The sequence below is a fragment of the Takifugu flavidus genome, chromosome 19, assembly GCF_003711565.1.
Source record: "Takifugu flavidus isolate HTHZ2018 chromosome 19, ASM371156v2, whole genome shotgun sequence".
In the NCBI taxonomy this organism is placed as follows: Eukaryota; Metazoa; Chordata; class Actinopteri; order Tetraodontiformes; family Tetraodontidae; genus Takifugu; species Takifugu flavidus.
Window position 1 is genome coordinate 7,767,072 of NC_079538.1, and position 22,248 is coordinate 7,789,319.

The 22,248-nt window shown below is 44.8% G+C and overlaps 2 protein-coding genes across 9 annotated transcripts in view; one reads left to right on the plus strand and one right to left on the minus strand.

Moving 5' to 3' along the window:
- The window catches only part of LOC130516252 (protein EFR3 homolog B), a 16,811-nt gene extending 534 nt beyond the window's left edge, over window positions 1–16,277 (plus strand). The window contains exons 2-24 of one of the 8 annotated variants that reach the window (XM_057017169.1): window positions 103–247; window positions 5,674–5,750; window positions 6,431–6,558; window positions 6,841–6,991; window positions 8,505–8,626; window positions 8,834–8,983; window positions 10,327–10,461; window positions 11,259–11,337; window positions 11,448–11,583; window positions 11,693–11,854; window positions 12,186–12,297; window positions 12,387–12,438; window positions 12,513–12,685; window positions 12,775–12,850; window positions 12,927–13,088; window positions 13,164–13,295; window positions 13,388–13,455; window positions 13,569–13,696; window positions 13,779–13,870; window positions 13,958–14,006; window positions 14,093–14,199; window positions 14,294–14,343; window positions 14,478–16,277. In XM_057017169.1, the coding sequence (XP_056873149.1) occupies window positions 241–247; window positions 5,674–5,750; window positions 6,431–6,558; window positions 6,841–6,991; window positions 8,505–8,626; window positions 8,834–8,983; window positions 10,327–10,461; window positions 11,259–11,337; window positions 11,448–11,583; window positions 11,693–11,854; window positions 12,186–12,297; window positions 12,387–12,438; window positions 12,513–12,685; window positions 12,775–12,850; window positions 12,927–13,088; window positions 13,164–13,295; window positions 13,388–13,455; window positions 13,569–13,696; window positions 13,779–13,870; window positions 13,958–14,006; window positions 14,093–14,199; window positions 14,294–14,343; window positions 14,478–14,583 (2,454 nt within the window). In that variant the 5' untranslated portion in view covers window positions 103–240 and the 3' untranslated portion in view covers window positions 14,584–16,277. Of the gene's footprint in view, window positions 1–102; window positions 248–613; window positions 759–903; window positions 1,117–2,067; window positions 2,322–2,417; window positions 2,577–3,273; window positions 5,111–5,172; window positions 5,502–5,673; window positions 5,751–6,430; window positions 6,559–6,840; window positions 6,992–8,365; window positions 8,419–8,504; window positions 8,627–8,833; window positions 8,984–10,326; window positions 10,462–11,258; window positions 11,338–11,447; window positions 11,584–11,692; window positions 11,855–12,185; window positions 12,298–12,386; window positions 12,439–12,512; window positions 12,686–12,774; window positions 12,851–12,926; window positions 13,089–13,163; window positions 13,296–13,387; window positions 13,456–13,568; window positions 13,697–13,778; window positions 13,871–13,957; window positions 14,007–14,092; window positions 14,200–14,293; window positions 14,344–14,477 lie in introns of those variants that run through there. The other 7 variants (XM_057017167.1, XM_057017165.1, XM_057017170.1 and 4 more) reach the window with 7 other exon arrangements.
- Window positions 16,278–16,573: 296 nt separating this feature from the next.
- LOC130516256 (pro-opiomelanocortin-like) lies at window positions 16,574–21,503 on the minus strand. The gene is made up of 3 exons (XM_057017181.1): window positions 21,065–21,503; window positions 18,133–18,252; window positions 16,574–17,954 (listed from the first exon to the last, which is right to left on the minus strand). The coding sequence occupies exons 2-3, from the start codon at window positions 18,247–18,249 to the stop codon at window positions 17,415–17,417; spliced, it is 657 nt and encodes a 218-aa protein (XP_056873161.1). The 5' UTR covers window positions 18,250–18,252; window positions 21,065–21,503; the 3' UTR covers window positions 16,574–17,414.
- Window positions 21,504–22,248: the final 745 nt, after the last annotated feature.

The following is a 22,248-nucleotide window of genomic DNA, read 5'->3' on the forward strand; positions in this document are numbered from 1 at the left end:
GGCGTAACGAGGATATTTATTCTGTCTATTAGGATTTAAGTGCCACGAATATCAACAGAAAATAGTAGCAGCTCGGCTAACGTGTGCGTCCGAATTTCGCAGGCCCAAGACAATCCGGGGATTTTCCTGATTTCCGAAGCGCCGCTCGAGGCTCGTTGTGGGTTCGTAGAGGAAGATCTCTCCCCGTCGCTGCTTCGGCGAGTTCAGGAGAGCAGCGCCACCCTGTGACAGACATCCAGTATGGCAGGTGGGCAACTCTTAGGCACCTGTGTTCTTAAACAAGCAAAAAAAACCTCAGTGCTGATCCCATACATATTGTCCAACAGAAGCTTTGCATACGTTTCCTGCAATATTTCTTTCCTACAAAGGCATTTCGGCATGTTTTAGAAAGAGTTTTGGAGAAATGACTCGCCCTGCAATTTGCATGCATAGGCATCTGCTGGTTGCCTCATTCCTTGAACCTCAAGCCCACAGATTTGCCCTCCTCTCTCCCTTCTCATTCCTCTCTGCCCTCCTGTTTTTTTCTGTTTCCCTGCCTCTTTTGCCCAGAGAGAGAGACCGTGTGGATAGTAAGGTCCATTGTGCTAGTGAGATGTTTATTAATGAGAGAGGCGCACACGGAGTGGAGCAGCCATTTGAAATGACTAATCGCTAATCTCTTCCTTAATACGGTCACTCTGTATTTGAGGCTCGGAGAGTAAATTACTCAGCAGACTCAGGAAATGGACGTATGAGTTGGGGTTCCATCAGGATTCCTTGTGAGTTTGCGGGTTGATGTGTGAAACTTTGCAACAGAGCTGGACTGTTGGCTGGACTGAACTGTTTGTGTCTTTGCCTTTTTGTGTTTCTAATTGTCGTCGGCGTGTGTTGTGGATGCGTGTGAGAGTTTTTTAGGTTTTAACTCGAGTGTTTTGGACAATGATTGCAGTAGAAAAAGAAAGCAGAGCTTTAAAAGTGTTTAATTTGTGAGTGGATCCGTGTGTGTGTGTGTGGTGTGTAGCTGTGTGTGTGTGTGCTGTTGTTCGCCTGTGATGCCTCTGCCTGTGCCCGATGTACCAGCCTCTCAGAGGCTGGCACTGGACTGTCGTACCCTTCTGGACCATCGTGTTGGAAAGGGTAAGTGACAATCTCTTCTCTGTCTCCATTACAGGGCAGAGAGACACAGACACACCATAACTGAGCTGAAAGATGAAACTCCTCAGTATTTTTGCCAACTTGTCGGGGGAAAAAAGCACCTCGCTGCTTTGGATTTTACACGATTTATCATTAAATGGTGCAGTTTACTGTTGCCTAATTCTCGGTCCTCTCCTTTATTTTTCAAAAACCTTCTTTTAATCATTCACCGTCATTAGATACTTTTGTGTCGTTATTGAAAAGCTAAGAGAATGTTCTTGTGCACCAGAGAGTGTGTGCAGGCGCACCGAAGATGTGATTCACAGCATCATATAAGCACCCAGTCTGCAGCATCCTCAGGCTTTTAGTGCCACCACAAGCAAATTATAATGAATATGTGTGTGTGTGGTAAATTAGATAAAGGCTGAATTGACTTAAGATGGTTAGAAACTCTGCAAGGGCAAGAGCTAGCAGCTGAAATGTGTTATAGATGCAAACAGTAGTCTCATTTTTGCACTTTCTGCATGCGGATTAAATTAAAAAAATAAATAATGGATTACAAAATGAAGTTGCTGGTTCGATTTATCCAACATGCAGTTTTGATTCATTTTGAAACGAAGGAAAAGCTCTGAGGTCAATAAATTGCAGGTAGTATGTTGTAATCACAGAAGGAAATAACTTGAAGTCAAGCAGGAAGCCAAAGAAGATTAATGAGAGGAGGAAAAGAGTGGGAGGAGAGAGTCGGGAAAGATTGTGCGGGTGGGAGGTCGTCTCCCTTTTTATCCCTGCAGCGTGCATTTCTCCCTCCTTCTCTCTCTCCTGCTTGTCTCTTTTTTCCCTACAAGTTGAAAAGGCTGTTTATATGCGCGGGGTGTAGTTACCACTACCGCCGCTAGGGGGAGCGCTGTCGCAGAACCCAGGCAGGAATATCCAAGGTCATCACACTACTCTCCTCCCTCTCACTGCCGTCAAACCCATTCGCCGCGTTTGTGTGTTTGAACATTTTTGCACGTCAGAGTGAAGCGTGCGTAATTCACCGCATCAAACCCGGCTTGGCACCAAACGCAGCGCTGCATTCAGCCCCAAGCACATGTGCAGGCATTCGTCCCTGCGTGCGTGCGCGCTCCTTTTGGCACAGCAGTGCGACTGAAGCTGCATCGTGAAAGCACAAGGTTTTGCAGCGCGGTAGTCCAGCATCACGATGTACGGTAAGAGCGCTCTCGTGCCCCGTGCACGCCAAGCGTGTTGTGCTTTGTGCTTAAAGTCGTGAGATATGCGAAGCATCCCGCGTTCAGCCTGTTCTGCTACATTCTGCTGCACGTTTGCTCTAAGCTCTCTCCACACAGTCTGCAGCCGTCACGAGTCTGACGTCTGCCATAAGTGCTGCTAATAAGTTGGCACTTTAGAATTTCAGCTTCAGCTAAAGCTTCAGAGAGACGCTGCTTTGAGGATGTTTATTTTTGGTAACAGATTACTTTTACCTTTTGAAACTGTTTCCTGGTGTAACTGAGACGGTAACGACGGGCTTTCTCCTTTCCTTCCTGCGTTCAGTTAATGTGTTCTTATCTTTTGACAGATTGTGATATAAGGCATTATTTTCCACTTTTCCTTTCCAAATAATATTTTAGGAAGCGCATGAGAAAGTCGTCTAAATAATCTAATTTCAAGCATATATTAAGCAGCGTATGTGTGAAAAGAGTCGCACAATCTTCATTTTCCAGGTTTGGAACGTGCCCTTGTGCCGTGCTTTGTGGTAGCTCTAGTTGGAGATGCTGATGTATAGTTCATTGATTCTTATTGATTGTTTTTCTAGTGTGCCTTCCTAATGGTTGCGCTGCGAGTTTGGAGACAATTGATTGGGGAAAACACAGATTGGGGCTAATGCATTACAAGCCACTCTCTGCTGAATTCGTGGTCGTCTTCCAGAGCCGGTTTGCCTTAATTGTAGCGTGTCAGATTGGTCTTACGTCACAAGGTTTTGATAGCAGCTTGGGTCTGTTTGCCTTTATGTTGGGTCCATTAGAGCAGCCGTCTTCGCTCCCACCCACGCTGGGACTGAAATGTGCTCGCATCTGTCCCAGCAAGCCTGGATTGATGACTGGATTGTTGACGGCGTCGACATGGTACATGAGAAGCGATTTGTGCTGCGGTTAAACTATTAACGCACCGGCTTTTGTTGTCATGTTTTCCGCTGCATGGTGACAGTTAATCCCATTCCTTTCCCCTCATCAGCGTATTGACTGACCACCGGTGCCTCACATCATTCTGGCCGTTAAATCAGCCTTAAACACTCTGCGTTAGCACACTTTGTATTCTCCACATCTTTCAGTGTTTGCAAATGATTGCGTGAGTCAACCGTTTAACCACGTCTGCCTTTGTTTGCTGATGTAAAAATAGAAGGTCGGAGTCCATGTCTCCCCCCTCCTCCTTATGTAAGAACCCCCCCCGAAGGGCAGCGTTCATTGCGACCATTATTTTAAGTGTCATGAATCCCCGTGTGGCGTGGAGGCGGCTGCCGCGTGTTAGCGCCACGTATGTGAGTGTGACCTGTTCAACCAGTGCTTGCATGACCCCGGGTGAAGGTGAGGTCTGTTGATTAAGGGATTTTGCCGCTCACACAAACAGACACACAAGCAACATGTCGTCTCTGGCCTTATAATAGTGCAGCTGGAGCAATTTTTTTCTTTTCCAACATTGATTTGTCACATTTTTGCTTCCCTTCAGGCTCTCTGGCCCAAACATTTAATTTTTAATCTGACATCCTGGTGAATGGAGAGTGTAATCTCTTAATGTACCAGTTCATTGTTACATTGCGACAAAAATAGCAAAGACTAGCGCTTCCACCGTGAAAATGGCAGAACACACCTTTCTGTTAGTACAAGCATGTTAATATTGGCAAGAATTCCACCAACATAGAACTTGGCAGCGATCGTTAATTCGTTTCAGCTGTTTTTGCCCTCGGCAGTGATGTTTCCATGCATGTTCGGCTTGAAACGAAGAGAGTGGGTGGATGTCGTGAGACCCTGATGCGTGCTTTACACCACTGTTATCCGAATACCTCACCACCCGCCTTGTCACACTCGCAGCTCTCTCAACACAAACCCGCATTACTAGAAATGGCAGAAATTTAAATATGCAGTTTTTCATGAACTCCACAAAGCGGACGGACGTGTGAGCAGCACAGAAAGAATGTAATAAGGAGTTGAGATTTATGAGCCATTTAGTCCATCAAGGTCTTCCTTCCTTATCGCATTCACTCCCTCGTTTCCTCCTGTCTCTGTGTCTCCCACTCTTTATCCTCCATCCCTTCTGCTTTACCTTTGGGACCTGCCGCATTTTCATTAATTCATTGGTGAGACTTCCTCTCGGGCCAGTACAGAGAGGGGCCGAGGGGGGGCTGGGTCTGTGGAGGGACAAAGAGACAGGGAGATAGGGAGGGGGGTGTCCACAGGCCTCAGCCCTGTTTTAGGTGGTAGATATGAGAGTAGCGGCTCTATGAATAGACACGCTGCTAAGATAAGCCCGAGCTCTTGTTTGTGAACTTGGGGAGAACTTTAAAAACGTCCTTGAAGCGGCTGAGCACTGAAGACAAAACCAAGGCCCCGTTGTTACCCATTTAAAAGGCATTTCAAGGACGTCCTCCTCGTAGGTCAGTGAGAACAGAGGAAGGCTGCCGAGAGAAACCCAGTCCTGGCTGCACCGTTAGCTGCCCCTGATGGGTGTGAAGGATGATTAATTATTATTAATTATTATATTAAAATTATTATTCATCGTGTATAGGAATTTCCCTTTTAAATTCTTCGATACCTTGTCTCACTTACGAAAAAGGAACATGTCTTTTTTTGGTTATAGAGGAAGAAAATGAAAATGTGCTTCATAGTAAACCAACTTTTGTTTAATATTGAAGTTTTTGTACCAGCTTTTGCTCCTTGCTAAATATGCTGAAGATGGAGTCCTTGATTGACGTTGACGTCCACATAACTGTCACTACACAGAGGTAAATTTAGGGGTTTTGTGACATTCTCTCCCATTTTCACTTGGCGTGTCCCATGGTCCCGCTATGACTCACCACTGCTGAATCTTCTTAGCCAATCAGCATGCAGGCTCGCTCTCTTTTCTGCCTTTTTTCTATTTAAAATGAGAACAAAAACACTGCTGGCTGTGCTTAATGTGTCTTCCATGGCTATCTTGAGTTCAGCTTTAGTCCTGGCATTCAGATCTGTTATGCTCAGAGAGCACTTGACTAAAATAAAGTGATGTGTAAACACACTTGAAGCACTTTCAAAGATGAAGTGTGGGTCTGCCAGAGCTCTTCTGAAGACGTTTCCTTCGAACGCGAGTGCAAATGCATCTGCAGTTGGGATACAAAAAGCCCGGATGTAAACGAGGTTATAGCAAAGGAGGGACAGAGATGAAGGTTCTGGTTATCAGAAAACAACCATGTTCTCATGTTTTTACTCTTTAACCTGGCCTGGTATGACCGACCTTGCAGCCAAGTCTGTGAATTTCTGTAAATCTGTTTTGATTTTTAATCCTTCCTTCTCTTTCTGTCTTCTTTAGGGGTTTGTGGTTGTTGTGGGGCACTCAGGCCCAGGTACAAAAGACTGGTTGACAACATCTTCCCAGAGGACCCAGAGGTAAGTAGCTCCAGTTCATGCCGGTTCAACTGATCCTTCTTCCTTGTTTAACTGCATATAGAATTTCCATGATTCCCTCTAATAGTATAGGCCAAATTTTTGCTATGTAATTATTTTATAAACAAAAAAGGAAAAATCTGTATTGCTTTAAAAACAAGCCATCTTTCCTTTAGAAAAGCAGCAAACATTGTGTTATTAAATCGGCGCCAGTCTTTGCTGTTGTTCATTCATAAAGTTCCTGTGAGTTACTAAAATAGTCCAGGATGATTGTCAGATCTGTGGCCAGAACTGTGACACACAGGATCTACTAGCAAACACAGACCTGATTTCCCCTCTGATTTGTTCCCAAGCCACCGCGTTTGTAATGTCTCCACTCACCCAAACTGTTATCTACTATGAATCTGCGAATATGTGCAGGACAGCTCTGTATGCTCTCTGGGTTTCATCACATTATTGCTTTCAAAGCCTTGTCCAGGACGGAAACCATCTTTATGATTGTCTCGGCCTCCTCGGGACTGCATAGTTTGCTTTCTCTTGTTTTGTCTGCCAAGATTAAAGGTGAAAGAAGAGTTAGGAATTGAGGCCTGTCAGGACATTGAGAAGCAGAAGGGGTCACCAGGAGATCAAACTTTTCTTTTGTCTGCCACATATTCACTGTTCCTTCTCTCTGAACCATTAAGGATGGGCTTGTGAAGGCCAACATGGAGAAGCTGACATTCTACGCCCTGTCAGCTCCGGAGAAACTCGACCGTATCGGAGCCTACCTGTCTGAGAGACTGTCGAGGGATGTGGCCCGGCACAGATACGGGTAAACATTTCCAGTCAGTCTGGGTGTGAAAGACTTTTTTTTTTTTAACCTGCCACTGACCTGACAGATACTGGTGTTACATTTTTGTCTTTATACACTCTCTCACCACTGCCTCCAATTTGTTGTTTTGTTTAGAAGAACTCTAAAGTGATGTTTTCTGACTCATTATTTCTGATTTTATGTCTGCGATCCTTCTCACTGTCCAGCTCAAATCTGTACTGGCACCCAAACTTTGGCTAGCTTATCCAGGTTGATATGGGGTCTGATTTATTTCCTGTTTAGGTATGTGTGCATAGCCATGGAAGCTCTGGACCAGCTGCTGATGGCCTGCCACTGTCAGAGCATCAACCTGTTTGTGGAGAGTTTTCTCAAAATGGTGCGCAAGCTGCTGGAGTCTGACAAACCCAGCCTGCAGATCCTTGGAACTAACTCTGTGAGTAGAGCACAGTGGAGAATCTGGGCTTGATTACCGGTACACATTTTTAGTAAGATAGTAACCTAGGCTATAAATTAAGGTCTAAGAGATGGTTTTGACTGCATATTTTAGGATTTATCCCCTTACTGAGTGCCTTTATACATGTTTTCAATTAATGTCAATCATCGAAGGATTTGGATTTTTAATTTGTTTAAGATCTTGACTCGAATTAAGCTCTAAATATAATTTAATAAACATACAATTTCGCCGAGCTGCTTTTCAGAGTGAAGACTGAGATAAATAAGCACATCTGAAAACCAAACCTTTCTGTCAAATCTTTCTCAGGGGATTTAAATGGATTATATAATCTGAAGTAGACATGACTCATTAACTTTCCTGATTAGATGGCCCAAAGAGAAGCATGTGAACGTGTTAGAATGTGTGTGGCGTGCGTGAGTGTGCTCAGAGTGCTGAGCAGGAGGAGTGTGAGGGATGAGTAATATGGGAAGCAGCTATTGGGGCTTTCATCTGGGTCAGTGGAGGACAGACAGCATAAAGGAAATGGGATTAGCTGCACACCACACTGCAAAGATCTGCCGCAGCAGCCCTCTACACAGATTGATAACACATGGAGCTACTTTTTATTTCTGTCTTATGCTATCAGTCTTCCTCAGAGAGATGCTAATGGGCCTGTGTATCTCTTTGCAGTTCACCACCAGTAGTTTAGGTGTTCACTTGCCTCAGACTTTAGCTTCAGGTGTTCTGTTGTTGAGCAGTCTATCATGTGTTCCTATCATGTGTTCCTATCATGTGTTCCTATCATGTGTTCCTATCATGTGTTCCTATCATGTGTTCCTATCATGTGCCATTCTTGGTGTCAGCTGTGTGGCTTTAATGAAAGCAGTGTCAAAGAGAGGTGAAAGGAGTGGATTAGAGAGTGTATCGCCACAGGATTCTAGCCTGTCCTGGTTTTATTTCTCTCTGTTTCACTGACCTAAAACCCTGGACTGCTGAGCCCCATAAAACCACCTGTCAGCTCTCAAACACATTAGTGAAAGACATACTGCTGCTGTTGACACGATACCTATGATGCCACTGGCTCAAGGTTGCATAACTTTCTCACAATCAAGCCTGCAGCTACAAGAAGCTACAAAGAAAGGTAATGCTTGAATTAATGTTGAACAGACAAAAGGAGATTGACGGGAATTCATTAAAGCATAATTTAAAAAAATCCATACGTCTAAGACAAGAAGTTTCTGAAACAGTAACTTTCAGTATAAGTTCCGTGTAGCCTCATTTTTTCCCAGTTCTAATTAAATCAAGTGTAATTTATTGATTGGAGAGTGTTGTGGAGCTAAATGTCAGCTTGTTCAAAGGTGACATTTTCTGGCCCAGCAGGAGAACTCTTAATGAGATGTTACATCGCTGCGATTTGACTTTAAAAGGTATTCAGCACAGGGATTCCTGCTTTTATGCAGCTAAACTCCTCAGTGGGAACATGCACTTCATACCCTTCTTCCTCCAACCACAGTTTGTGAAGTTTGCCAACATAGAGGAGGACACGCCATCGTACCACCGAAGCTATGACTTCTTTGTGTCCCGCTTCAGTGAGATGTGCCACTCCAGTTACGAGGACCCTGACATCCGCACCAAGTGAGTGGAGTAAAATGTATTTATTTGACCTTAATGTTTTTCAAGTTATTCTTGTAATCTTCTGAAAATAGACTGCTACATCTAGGAAGATCTAAAAATAGCTTCACAGAATGATTACAGCCAAATGCAGACAGGCAGACTAACAAAAAGACTTATAAATATAGTGGTGAAAGCTTGTTAAATCAACAGTCTGTGTTTTATCTTTAGGATCCGTATGGCTGGTATCAAGGGCCTGCAGGGTGTGGTGAGGAAGACTGTCAATGATGAGCTGCAGGCCAACATCTGGGACCCTCAGCACATGGACAAGATCGTCCCCTCGTTGCTTTTCAACCTGCAGAGTGGCGAGCGCACAGAGAGGTGAATACAGACGTCTGTTTGTCTTCACTGGTTACGTTGCAGAACCTTATAGAACTCTTCTTTTAAAACAGAACCAAAGGCACTGCATTTGTGCTTCTGTACCTATTTTATTATTTTCTTGCTATATAGTAAATCCTGCATTGTCATATCCTGTGTGCAAAGTAAGAGAGGAGCTGTAGCAACCAGACTGTCTTCCAGACAGATTGTCCCTTGGTGTGGGTGTGAAATCTGATAACACGATGTTGACCCCTTGTGTCCTGATTGCACAACTCAGGGCCTTTATGTTGCAGCGCGCTGGTGCTGGTTGTCATATGTTGACACATGTTTGTCCTGACTTGTGTAGGCAACTATCATCCGTGTCACTCTTCATCACTGTCAGTCTCAACTGCAGCATCCAAGGGCAAACCCAGTAGGAGACTGGAGAAGGTGGGGGCAATGGGTGGAGAATCAGGAGGTTTCAGGGGAACGAGAGAGATGCAAAGTCTTTGACGTCATTGTTCACAGGAGGTGGGGGGACGTGACAGCAGCGGGTCAACAACAGGTCACAGAAGATGGTGATGAAATGGAAGGTTTCTCTCACCTTCTATTCACGTGGTGGTGTGGATTATGAGGCCTGCACCTTCTGTTCTTTCTCCATGTCTCCACACTGAATTAAACACAGCCAGTTTTTAAATCCACAGAAGTCAGTTTAGAGTCTAATTAAACTGGCAGATGGTGCATTTCTTTCTACATTATTCCCTCGAGCGCAGGCAAGTTAATTTAAAGCTTAGCTCGTGCCAAAGTGAAGTTGTCCACCACTTTGAGTTTCTGAAGTGATAATATTACTTTTGAAACTGATTGATTGGTTATATAATTTGGTGTCAAGGTGTCTGGAAAGCTGTAATGTTCCAGTTATCAGTAGCTCTCAAGTGATAGAAATGATCCTCTCTGGAGTAAATTAAGATCGCTGTATCTACAGGAGTTAGAAATAGTTTTTCAAGGTTCCACTTTAGATTGGAGTAAAGTCAGACGGTTCTAAGAGGAAGGATGAAAGACTTCAGCCCTTTAATAAATAATGCCTTATATGGAGTCGCTCCAGGCTGACCAAGATAGAGCTATGGCATGAATAAAAAAGGGGCAGGATCTTACGCTTGGCACACAAACACAGATGTCAGCAGGGGCACTCGTGATGTGTCTGACTTTATTTAAAAGAGAAAACACAACATTTTCTGTAAATGAGTATTGTTCAGTCACACTGATCGCAATCTTTCCTTTTGTTTTTTTTACTGCGCACTCCCAATCCCCACCTCCCCGTCCTTGCTTTCTCCCTGTTCTTTCCATTCACCTGCTTCACTCCCCCCCAGCCGCTCCCCCTCTCCGCTGCAGGCTACAGAGAAGGAGAAGGAAAGCCCAGTGGAGCTGACGGAGCGCTGTTTCAGGGAGCTGCTTGGACGGGCAGCCTATGGCAACATCAAGAACGCCGTCACTCCCGTACTAATGTGAGTAAGCTGCGTTAAGACTCCCGATTTATTGTCGATGCGTCGACTGAACCTTTAAGCGATTTAGGGCTTTGTGGACATGCTTTGGTCTGTGCATCCGTTGACCCGGCGGGGGGGCTTGTGACAAGGTCAGTGCAAGGTAGATGTTCCTGACTAGATGGGAGGGGAGGATTTGCAGGTGGGTATCTCAGCTGCATATTAATGGATTTCTGTTTAGAGTCGCCTTGTAAGACGGCTTTTCAACTGCGGTTTGCAGCTTTGTCCTGTTTCTGAGCTCATTTGTTATACTAATTTAACAGTGGCAGCCGCCTCATCTGCAGTCCTCCTTTCATGCTGTTTCCATCTGCTTTCGTACCCCAGCTATCATTTATTTTAATCACCCTACTGCACTTGACTGCATGTGTGGCAGATTGTTTGTTGTGATCCTGGTCAATATCTTCAACTTAAATTCGCTTGAATTTTTTTTTTTTTTCATTTTGGAGACAAATCTGAGTGCTGGCTTTTTTCTTAATTCTGAAATGGGTTTTTATAGATTTGCACTGTCATCTGATCTTGTTTATTCCACCTACGCAGAGGTCTGAGCTCTCCAAGTGCTGTGTTTTACATTTTTATTTCTTTGGAACACTTTTCTAAATTTTATCTTAATTATCAGCCCTGTCTGAAACCTCCATCAACATCTCTGTTTATATATGTTGCACATTTGTGTATAACCTTTATAGTCATTTTGTGTTTGGTATTATTACTTGATTTTAATGGGTGGTAACATCATTCCTGTTGCCTCCTTTGTGCCCCCGCAGGCATTTAGATAACCACTCTCTATGGGAGGGGAAGACCTTTGCAGTGCGTTGCTTCAAAATCATCATGTACTCCATCCAAGTGAGTGTTTACATTTATATAGATGACAGATTTGTTTAATTGTGAATGTGTCCCTGTGAACACATTATGGTGCCATGATCTCATTCAGTTTATTTCTTCCACTTTTGCAGTCCCAGCATTCTCACTTGGTAATCCAGCAGCTTCTCGGTCACCTGGACGCCAACAGTAAGAACTCAGCCACAGTGCGAGCTGGTATCGTGGAGGTTCTGCTCGAGGCAGCCGCCATAGCAGCCAGTGGATCTGTGGGTAAGACACAAACTGTCCTGCCTGTTGTTGTGACCAGCAAAGCCTGAATTACCAGGTTCAAATATGGAGATGAGTTCCTGTAATTATTGGTCACTGTTTGTTCCTGCAGGTCCTACAGTGTTGGAGGTGTTCAACACTCTGCTGCGGCAGCTCCGTCTCAGCGTCGACTATGAGCTCACCGGTTGCTATGATGGCAGCACCAACATTGGTACCAAGATCATAAAAGCTCATGAGGAGAGGCAGCTGCAGGAGGCTGTCATCAGGACCATTGGTGAGTTTGAGAGGGAAGAGATGGACAATAAAAGAATCACCATAATCACTGAAGAGGCCTAGTAGTCTGATACACATATGAAATGCTTTAAGTACTTATGTCTCAAATAATCACCAAGTAATTAGGGTACAGCTGATAATTTTATGAGTATTTTATGTAGCAGATGTCAGACATTCACCACAGTGTTTCAGTTTTTTCACTGTTTTGGAGGTAAACAAGAATGAAATCAAACAAATCCAAACAAACCTCTAAAATTTTACATACAAATATTTTTTCTAAACCCTTTTTCTCAAAAATCCTTTTTGTCCTACTCCATCATCCTCTCTATCAGGTTCATTTGCCAACACCTTGCCAACATACCAGAGGTCAGAGGTCATGCTTTTCATCATGGGCAAGATCCCAGTACCCGGGGTTCACCCTGCCCTCTCCTCTAAAGACTCAGGGTAAAGCACACACGACTTCATTTGCACAGATTTAGATATTCTTTTTAAATTCAACCATCCTTTAACCTCTGTTGTTTCTCCTTTTACAGGCCTGAGGGCACCCGGATGATTCAGGTTATGCTGCTGAAGTCCTTAGTCCAGGTATGTGTGGCCCACAGTAGCCCTGGTAATGGCAATAGATGACAGTGCTGAAGAAATTTGTTGGTTTCTGTCAGGTGACGGCAGGTTTTGACACTACCAACATGCTGACGGCCCTGCCAACCTCGTTTCTGGAGCCCCTGCTGTCTTTCTCCTTAACGGAGGATCCAGAAATCCGACTGCTGGTGCTCCAAATTCTTCTAAGCCTCATCGACAGGCATGACAACGCACCCAAGTTCTTAAACGTGAGGTGAGTACACGAGACAAACGTGTACTGAATCGAAACTTGTCTGTACTTGATCAACCATGTTTGAGGATTATTATTTTCTGTGGTTACAGCATCATCTCGGACATCTCCGTGCTTAAGCTTAAAGTTGACAAGTGCTCCAGACAGGACAACCTCTTCATGAAAAAGGTTTTTATTTTTTTTATTTATGTGAGCATTTAGTAGTGGCTCTTCTTACTCCTCCTCCTGTTGTGTGATGTTGCAGCATGGGCAGCAGCTCTACCGTCACATCTACCTGGGCTGTAAAGAGGAGAGCAGCGGCCAGCAGCACTACGAAGCTCTCTTTGCTCTGTTGGGTCTCCTCAGCATGGAGCTAGCCAACGAGGAAGTGGTGGTGGACCTCATTCGACTGGCGCTCGCCTTACAGGTGCTGACACCTTTAATACCTTTAAGTTGCAATCACATGACCCAGCTTTGACGCTCACTTTTCTCTCCCGTCCAGGATCTGGCTCTGTCTACTGACGAGGCTTTGCCTGTGTTTAACCGCTGTGCCATTCACGCAGTCGCCGCCGCCTACCTCAACCTCATCTGTCAGCTCACCACTGTTCCAGCCTTCTGCCAACACATACATGAGGTCTGTGCTGCTGTGTCAAAACACAGCATGTGTCGATTCCCAGCTGTCCAAGGACCCTCTCTTAATAAACTCTTTCCCCCGCTGCTCTTCAGGTAATTGAGTTGAGGCAGAAAGAAACCCCCTACCTTTTGCCTGAGGATGTTTTCATTGAGAATCCCAAGTACGTTCCTATCACTTTCATTTCTCGTCTCTTATATTTAACTTAAAAATTCTATAAATGCCATTCTGACTTTTTGTTACCATTATGCTTAATCAAATAAACGCTGTGTCCAGACTACCCTCTTCCCTAGAGAAGGTGGAAGGGGAAGTTCTCTTCCTTCAGTCCAAAATCACAGAGGTTCTCGGAGGGAGTGGATACAACACAGACAGACTGGCTACGCCTTATGTTCCTCAGTACACCGGTTAGTAGAGCAAACGGTCAGATGTTAAAACTCTAATGATTTATGAGCTGTGCCAGATTGTATAGTCATTTTTTCTTAACAGATGAGGACCGTCTCTCTAAGCGGAAGAGTATAGGTGAGACCATCTCTCTGCAGGGAGAGGTAGAGTCCAGAAACAGCCCAGAAAAAGAGGAGGTAACAATAATGAATCCCACTTAAAATAACGTGTTTTATGTTGGCATCATGAATTAATTCTTAATAATCTTGCGCATACTTTTCCAGAGAACACCAGCTGAGGAGATCACATTTGAAACCCTGAAAAATGCCATCGGTACAATAGTGCAATTTTTATTTTTTAATCACTGCATTTATTTAAAATGTCTGATCATTTTTCGCTTGTTTTGTGTCTCCCTCTAGTGGACAGTGTCGGTATGGAGGAGCAGGAACGAGAGCGGAGGAGACAAGTGGTGGAGAAATTTCAAAAGGCTCCTTTTGAGGAAATTGCTGCCCACTGCGGTGCCAGGGTACAGAAAATACTCTGTTTAGTCCTTGAATATAGCCACTCTTCTTCCTAAATACTTTTTTGAATTCAATTATTGTATTTTTTTCCTCTTCCAGGCCACACTACTGCAGAGCAAACTCAACCAAATCTTTGAGATTACAATCAGGTGATAAATTCTGCTTTAGGCAATTATACAACATCTGACAAGGTTCTGCCACCATAAATGAAAATGAAATAATAATGGAAAAATGTGCGTGGAAATAATAAAGTTGTGGATGATTCATCTGTCTTTGCATCCAGGCCCCCGCCCAGCCCATCTGGAACCATTTCATCAGGTTACGGTCAAACCCAGAGTCGATCCGTCCCCATCTACGAGATGAAGTTTCCTGATCTCTGTGTGTACTAGAAAAACAACAAAACACACCCTTGGACAGAAATGGGATTATGCAAAGGGGAGATGAAGTACACTTCTTCACTGTTCAAAGATCTTGAATCAAACAACTGTAGTACTAAAGAATGCCACCTTCAGCTATAGAACATGCCACTTCACCTTTGTCATGTGATGGCAGCCAAAACAAGCAGGCTTATGTAAAGGAACACATGAGGATACACTTTTCGTTTTTACTTTAGCCAAGTTCTGCTAAACTGTCACTAATTTTGTTTAAAACAAAGAATCTACGAGGGAAAATTACACACTAAGTTGTTGCACGTGGATTTAAACCCGAGCTGACCTCTCTAACCCCTAAACACTTGGATTTATTTTTTTATTTTAGTCGCATTGACATGTCTGATGACGTCGATGCTTGTATAAAAGGATTTTCGTTTAACTTTCACACATTTTAAAATTTATTTTATATTAGCCAAAAGTGCTTTCCTTGATCACACTTTTACATCTAGTATTTTTATTTTATTATTCTCAAGTCTTGCTTTAACTGGAAAACAGTTGCTAATCCCCAGAAGATCCCCCAGTGTGAGCGTGCCTTGTATGAGGTACAACATAAAAGCACCACATTAAAACACAAGGAGATTAATAGGACTATTTTTATCTTTCCATATAGACGCATATATATATACATAGAGAGAAACTAATTGTATCAATTATCTAAATCTTTAAGCAGATGTAAAGAGTAGGGTTTGGTTTTTTTTGCTATTGTATGAATTTAAATTTTATTTTATTTTAAACTGCCACTGCACTGATCGATCTGTAGAGATGAGAGGAACATGTTGTTCCACTAACAACCAGCCAACAAGCGACACAGGAAGTCTAAAAGGTCCAAAAAGAAATTTCAGCCCTCTCAAGGTGACGTCAGTAGTTGATTAGTGAACGCCCGGATCTGAATAACTCCAAAAGCCATTTCTTTGGAACCTGCGCATGTGCGCAACTACAAGCAGGCACATGCACGCTCACACAGGTATTAAGTATGACGGCAATAATTCCAAAAGCCTAACAGCATGGCCCAACCGTCGGTAGCGCATCCTTTCCTTTCCCATGTTCGGAGTTGTTGTCAGTGTTGCTGTCGTGGTCCTGTGACGGGTCAGTTTTGTAACGTTGGCGGAGAGCGCCCCTCATCCCGCCCAGGCTCAATGTTCCAGTGTAGGTCGGTCTTTCTTGGTTTTTGCTCCATACCCACAACTACCAACCCTCCAGACTGTCTGTGGAACCTACATGTGCAAAATGTCTGCTGACGTCATCGTTGCCAACTTCTTGAAAATGGAGTTTACACGTTTGTCCAGTGACTCTGCGAATGAAAGACAAGCAACAAACAGCTAAACTGTCCAGTAACTCGTCTTTTCACCATCTCACGTATTTCCAGTGGAAACTTGTTAATCTGCCGGTGCGCTTTTTGTCATTTCATGGTGTAACGTGATTGTACCTGGCGCCAGTTCTGTTTTATTTCTTGTCATGACGACTCATCAGTAGATCTGTTTACAACGTTGTGCTGTAGATTGGATTCTTTTTGTGAACTTTGCACTTTAAAAACTGGATTCCCTTGCTACAAAGGCAGCTTTTATGTTGGGAAAATGCCTTATGAGCGTCAAACCTGACTGTGCATGCTAGTGATGTTACTGTGTGGTTTTAATAAAGCTGTCTGAAAGCCACATAGGCCTCCTCTGAGTCCAGAGAACACCCAGAAGCCAGAACAGAGATGATGGAACAGTAATGAAAGTGAGAAAAGGAAAAGTAATGACTGGAAGGGAGTTCTTCATGAACATCAGGATTATGGTGCTGGGGATTAGAAGCAGAAATTCAATCTGCTGCTTCAGTCATGGAAATTTTAGTCAGTTGACTTCAGACTAATGACCCTTAAATTACAAAAGAACAAAAGCATTTTAGTGGCGACTGGTGGAATAATTGATCATGTCGATGCGATTAAAATGGAGAAGTGGGCTGTCAGTGAAATCAGCAGGTCTTTGTATGTTTTTAATTTTATAAAGTTGATAAATGACATTCATACACGCCACAAGTACATTTTCCAGCTGCAGGCATTAGCAGGACAGATGTTCACATTTACTTAGTCAGTTTGAATATTACAGAAAATGATGTTTGGACTTTCAAAGCTTCTGGAAAGCCAGTGGATCTTCTGCCACCTTCACTCATGCACATGTGCCTACGAGCGTGCACGTAAAGCTGCATTTCCTCCTGCGGACTTGCTAGTCCTAACGCCCAGCATGTGTGAATACAGCAGGAGAGCGTGCATGTGTGAAGGGGGTTGTTGATCTGAGGGCTAAACCAGCCATCACACTGGTTGTGAAGGTGAACCAATCCCAGAGGAGCAAAGGTGTGAAACTGCAGGAGGAATCTCCGCTCACGCTACAATATGTGAGTATGGTCTGAGCAATCAGAAGCACATCAATAAAACTAGTCTAAACATGAATATCACGTTACCTTCGCTGTAAACTGACTGAAAACAAAATCAGCAGGTAAAAAATCGAGACCTCGGCCAACATGCTGAGCTAACGTCGACCTGCTGCTGAAACATCTGCTTTTACCCGACAAATCGTCGCGCTCGTTTAGCTAGCAAAAAACAAAAAAAAAAGACAAATGAGGCTTTTGAGATTAATAAAGTCAAAGCAGACAGTGCATTTTTATTCTTCTTTTAACTGGGATGATTATTCAGTGTTAATAAGATAGAAACCTTTCATCAGGAACTAGACATTCAATAACATGCTAATGGCATATTTACGTATATCGGTGAACACCTGTGGGCACGGACATGCAGTTACTACCCAAAGCTCTCAGCTACTTCTCCTCCTCCTCAGTTGGGTGTTGTTCTCACCCTTGACGTTCTTGTCTATAATGTTCCTGAAGAGCTTGGTCAGCTGTCTCAGACGGGTCTTCATTAACTTGTTGCTGCGTTTGGAGACGTTGGGGCTCCCCCACCTGAAGTGGCTCATCTGGTAGGTCCCGTTTCTGCCCCCCTGCTGGTTCAGTTGGGGCGACCTGGAGCTGCCCCTTCTTCGCTTCTGCCCCTGCTCATCCCGGTTACTGCTCCGCTGCCTGCGAGTCTGGCGAGGGAAAGCCGCCTCGAAGGAGTCGCCCCCCTCCTGAGAGGAGGCCAAGACCTTAACGGGCCTGCGTTTACGCCCCGGCGGCTTCCCCCAACGGAAGTGCTCCATGGAGTAGGAGCGCCGCTCGTCGTTGTGCGCCGCCAGGTGCGTCCCCTTGTCTTCGGGGGCCATGATGGCCAGCAGAATACGAAGCAGGTGTTCGTCCTCGTTCACGCCTTTGAATTCCGGGCCCTCGGCGTGCGTCAGGAACCTGCACTGAATGTAGTCCTGTTTGGAGAGAACCGCAGGGACATTTTATCTGTGAGTCACTCGCAACAGATGACGCACAGGAGACCATCGGGACCGAAATCATGCCGACAGCGCTCGCGTCGCGGCGTCTGATTCATCGGAGAAATCTGGACCCGCAGGTTTCCTGGTGATTGGGTTTGCGACGGCGAGCACCTACCAGTATCCTCCTCTTGTCGCTCAGCTCGCTGCAGATGGAGCTGTTGCAGCACTTGGACCCAAACCCGGGGACGCACAGGTACGTCATGGCCACCACCAGCCAGCGCAGATACGTCATCTCCTGTGGAGACACATGACGTAGACGCCTTCAGGTGGATGCTTCTCCTTTTATTTACACTCTGGCATATCAGGGACAAATCAAGTCATTGGAAAACCTGCTGGGGTTCGGACGAGTTCGGCCCAAAGACAACAGGGACGGACGCCACCGAGACCGAGCTGCCCGAGCGGCGCCGGCGGGTCAGGTGCAGCGTAGCGCCCTTTTTAACTGGGTAAATCTCAGACAACAAAGGGGGCTGTTTTCAAACCGAGACCTGAGTCCCGAGAGCCTGAGAATGGGGCCTTCGTTTATGCGAAGGCCGGATTCTTGCTCCACCACACAAAGCAGAGATCATCTAAAGCATGCGAACTCCTCCACTAAGAGCCGCCGAGTGTTCGGTTCGAACGCCAAGCCACCATTGATTTGCTGCCACTTCAAATGCAGAAATGTGGCTCAGCTGTCATCTCGTCAGCGAGGGCTCGTAGACGGTGGCCTCGTCTAATCAAAGCCGCCAATCTGATGTGGCCTTTCACGAGGTCACTGTGTTTAGGAGTCAACAGGCCCTTGTCTCCAGTGTTCTTTGGCTTCCTGTCAGGATGTAAGTGGTGATTTTGAACAAATAAATGAAACGATCATTTCTCTGACATAACTCCACTCGCACATGGTTTTACACCGTCCCTCTTTGTTGGGGAACTTCTTTTCTCTCAGGATGTGTTAAATGCTCCGCAGCAGATGGTTCATGTTTAGGGGAACATCAATCACACATTTGCTCCGTGGTCACGTAAGAGAACATTTCTCTTCGGTTCACAGTGGATTAGACGTATATTATACACGATATCCGAGAAGCCTGTGTGCTTTTTCTTCCCCCCAGTTTTGCCGTTCTTAGAGTCATTTCATTATTTTTGAAGATAAAACAAATTTTCCAGACTGTGAATGTCAAAACTTTAACCTGAATTTGGACTTAAAAATAATTAAAAATGGAGATTTTTCATAGGGAGGATTACAGCCGTTTAATGATCCAATAATAATGTCGATAATTTCTGACCACATCGTAGTGTTCCTCCCTCACTTATTTTTATTTTATTACTACAGCTGAATCCAATTATCCCCGAGCTCATGTTCATGCTAACGTGCCTGCTGCTTCACATTAAAATCTCTCTGCAGATGAAACATGATATGCTTATTGAGTCCAGCGTCGTGTTGTTGGCATTTCATTGAGATTTAAATCCTCGGCGAAGGTGCTCTGTGTGGTAAAACCTCCTGTTCTGACATTGATGATTTAACATTGGACTTGGACTGTGGACGGATTCTTCGCCAGGCCCCTCTTCCAAAGTTTGCTTTTGATTTGCTTCGTGTCCGGCCTTTTCTGAGAAATTCTCCTCCTTCTGTGCTCCTTATCTATAATCACATGCAAATAACACGCAGCGTGCACGTCTGTGATTAATGGCGGCTCCTCAATCAGCGGACAGCACGCGTACTCGCCAGGAATCCAGAGTTTCTGTGGGCTGAACCTAAGAATGGTCCCAGATGCAGGATTAAAAACACTACTAAATCAAGCGTGGTCTTATGCTCATTTTGCTGTGGATAAGACTAAAATAAAAAAATGAAATAAAGATTTTTACACAACCGCTGTATTACGATACAACACCAGTGTATAAGAGCCTCTCTGCACTAATTAATGTTTTCACTCTGGACTGGAGGACATTTGCATTAATAATAATGCATAAATAACACTGTAGATTATTGAAATGCTGACCCAAGCCTTGTAAATTAGCTTCTCTAAATGTAGTTTTGTTGGTTCAGCTGTTTGTTGGCAGCCGTGGCCTCCGATGGCCTTATCGATCCTCTTTGGCCAAAGCTCAGCTTAATGTTGCTAAATCTGCCCCCCCTTTTATATTAATTGTACCCATACAAACAGTCGCTGCAGCAGTTCTGTGCCCTCCTGCAGCTTGTAGATTAAAGGCCTTTGTGGGTTCAGTCTCTGATCAGACCCCTCATTAGCCGAGAATGCAGACCCATTGTGCCAGCAGTTGTCCCTGGTCAGCACCAGTCCGACCCACCGACACTCAACAGCCGAGCGGTTTGAATGTTGTGGCTGATGCTGTGGGAGCGACAGCGGCCGCCGCGCACGCCCGCATCCACACGAAAAGGTGTGGGAGGCTGCGTTTATATAGGGCCTGGAATAATAGCGCTCGTCCCTGAGCTAATTCAACAGAACTTTCTCTTCCCTTTACTGTTTTCATGTGGTTTCTTAAGGCAACTGGCAGCTGCTAAAACCAACAGAGAAGGATTCCAAGCAACCACCGTTGATGCTTCGTTCACCCTGACATGCTGCCGGTCATGTGAGTCCATGTCAGTTGCACCTTAAAGCGCCGACCCAAAATCCCCAGCTCGATCCAAGTTGAAAGTCTTTTCATTGTTAGGCGACAGCACGGGGCTGGTTCTCCCCTGTCTCCTCTGCCACTACGCAGGGTGACTCCTCAGCGGACTCTGTAACCCTCTTCCTCCAGCATGAGTCACTCAGCCGAGCTCCACAAACACGAGCTGATAGATGAATCCTTGGGAGCCGAAATGTAAATAGATCAAAACCAGACGCGATGAAATATGTTTCTGGGATTTCGAGCAACTGCTCGTGATCACCGAAGACCGGCGGCGCTGACTACAGCTTGACTTAAAGGGTTTTTTTTGTAAATGCAGCGAACCAGAACCATGTTAGTCATTGTGGTTAATCAATGCAACATGCAGCGCAAAACATTCCTGCAGGAAAACAAAAAGAATCTCACAACAATCGGACGCCCGGAAGAGCCGAAACAAGTTCAAAAGCATTGATTTTTACCTTTCTTCTGAATGCTTTCCTCTCCTGTCCTCTTGCTTCCCTCCCTCCGTTGCAGATCTTTCAGAGTGATGAGTCTTTAACTGTGATCCTTCTCCTCCTCCTCTTCTGCTTCAGCTCTGCGATGAAAAAGCTGGAGGGTCTGCCTTTGCTTCCTAAGAGGAGGAAGGTCTTTTTATAGACGCATGAGGTGTGTAGCTCCGAGTCTGGAGGCCTCGGGATGAAGCGAGGGGTCTCTTGCTGAAAGAAGAGGAGTGTGTATTTGTCAGCTCGTGTGTGTGTGTGTGTGTGTGTGTGTGCTGTGTGGTAGGACCACCCACACGTTCCACAGTCACCGGTGCCGCTCACGTCAGCGGCTCACAGGTGAAGTAAGAAGGTTTTAGATCTTAACTTTCTGGGGCTTTTTTTATCTCTGTGTTATCCTCTTTCCAACACAAATGGGCATTTGATGAGATGCTCCCACTCTCTGGGGGGGGACAGGTATTGAATGCACGTGTGCATTTAAATGTGCTCCTGATAGAAGTGGTTGCAGTTCATTACCGGCCCTCTGCGAGCGGCGACCCCTAATTCCCTCAAAGGTCAGGCGTAATTGCGGAGAGCCACATCCTTTAAAACAGGCTGGAGAGTCGGAGTGAAGGGTGCAAATCAATTTGAGGGTCCGGATCGATTTTCTGCCGTGTGCATGTTTTTCTTTGTGGAAACTCTATTTGGAAGACCTGACTCACCGGCTGGACGTCATGACTACACCTCTGAAACAGAGACGCACACGTGCACGTACACACGTGTACACACGCTGTAAGGCCACATCTCATTGTGCAAATTCAGATTTTATGTTGGCGAACGGTACAATAACACACTATGGAAATCTCCGGATGTTGTTGCACTTACGTGTCCTTGAAGGCACCATTTAAGATGGACTGTGTGTAATAAATGTAATGAGTGTTTTGGTTGATTCAGGGTTGAGATATTGATGTATTGACGATATTGATGTATCCTCCTGCACCATGTTTGTATAAATCGCTCCCAACAGTCAAACAAATCTAAACTAGTCATTAATAACGTGACAACGTACAGAGGGGGCTAGCATCATTGCTCATGTGATATATTATAAACATGGACTTTAAAAAAGGTCAAATCATGTGGATACTAGTGCAAAAAAAGTGGAAGTCCAAGACTCATTTTTGTCT

Excerpts from the sequence above, each read along its gene's own strand:
- LOC130516256 (XM_057017181.1), bottom strand. The coding sequence starts at position 18,249 with ATGACGTATCTGCGCTGGCTGGTGGTGGCCATGACGTACCTGTGCGTC. Across the intron at positions 17,955-18,132 it reads GCGACAAGAGGAGGATACTG|GACTACATTCAGTGCAGGTT; the intron begins GTAGGTGCTCGC and ends CTCTCCAAACAG.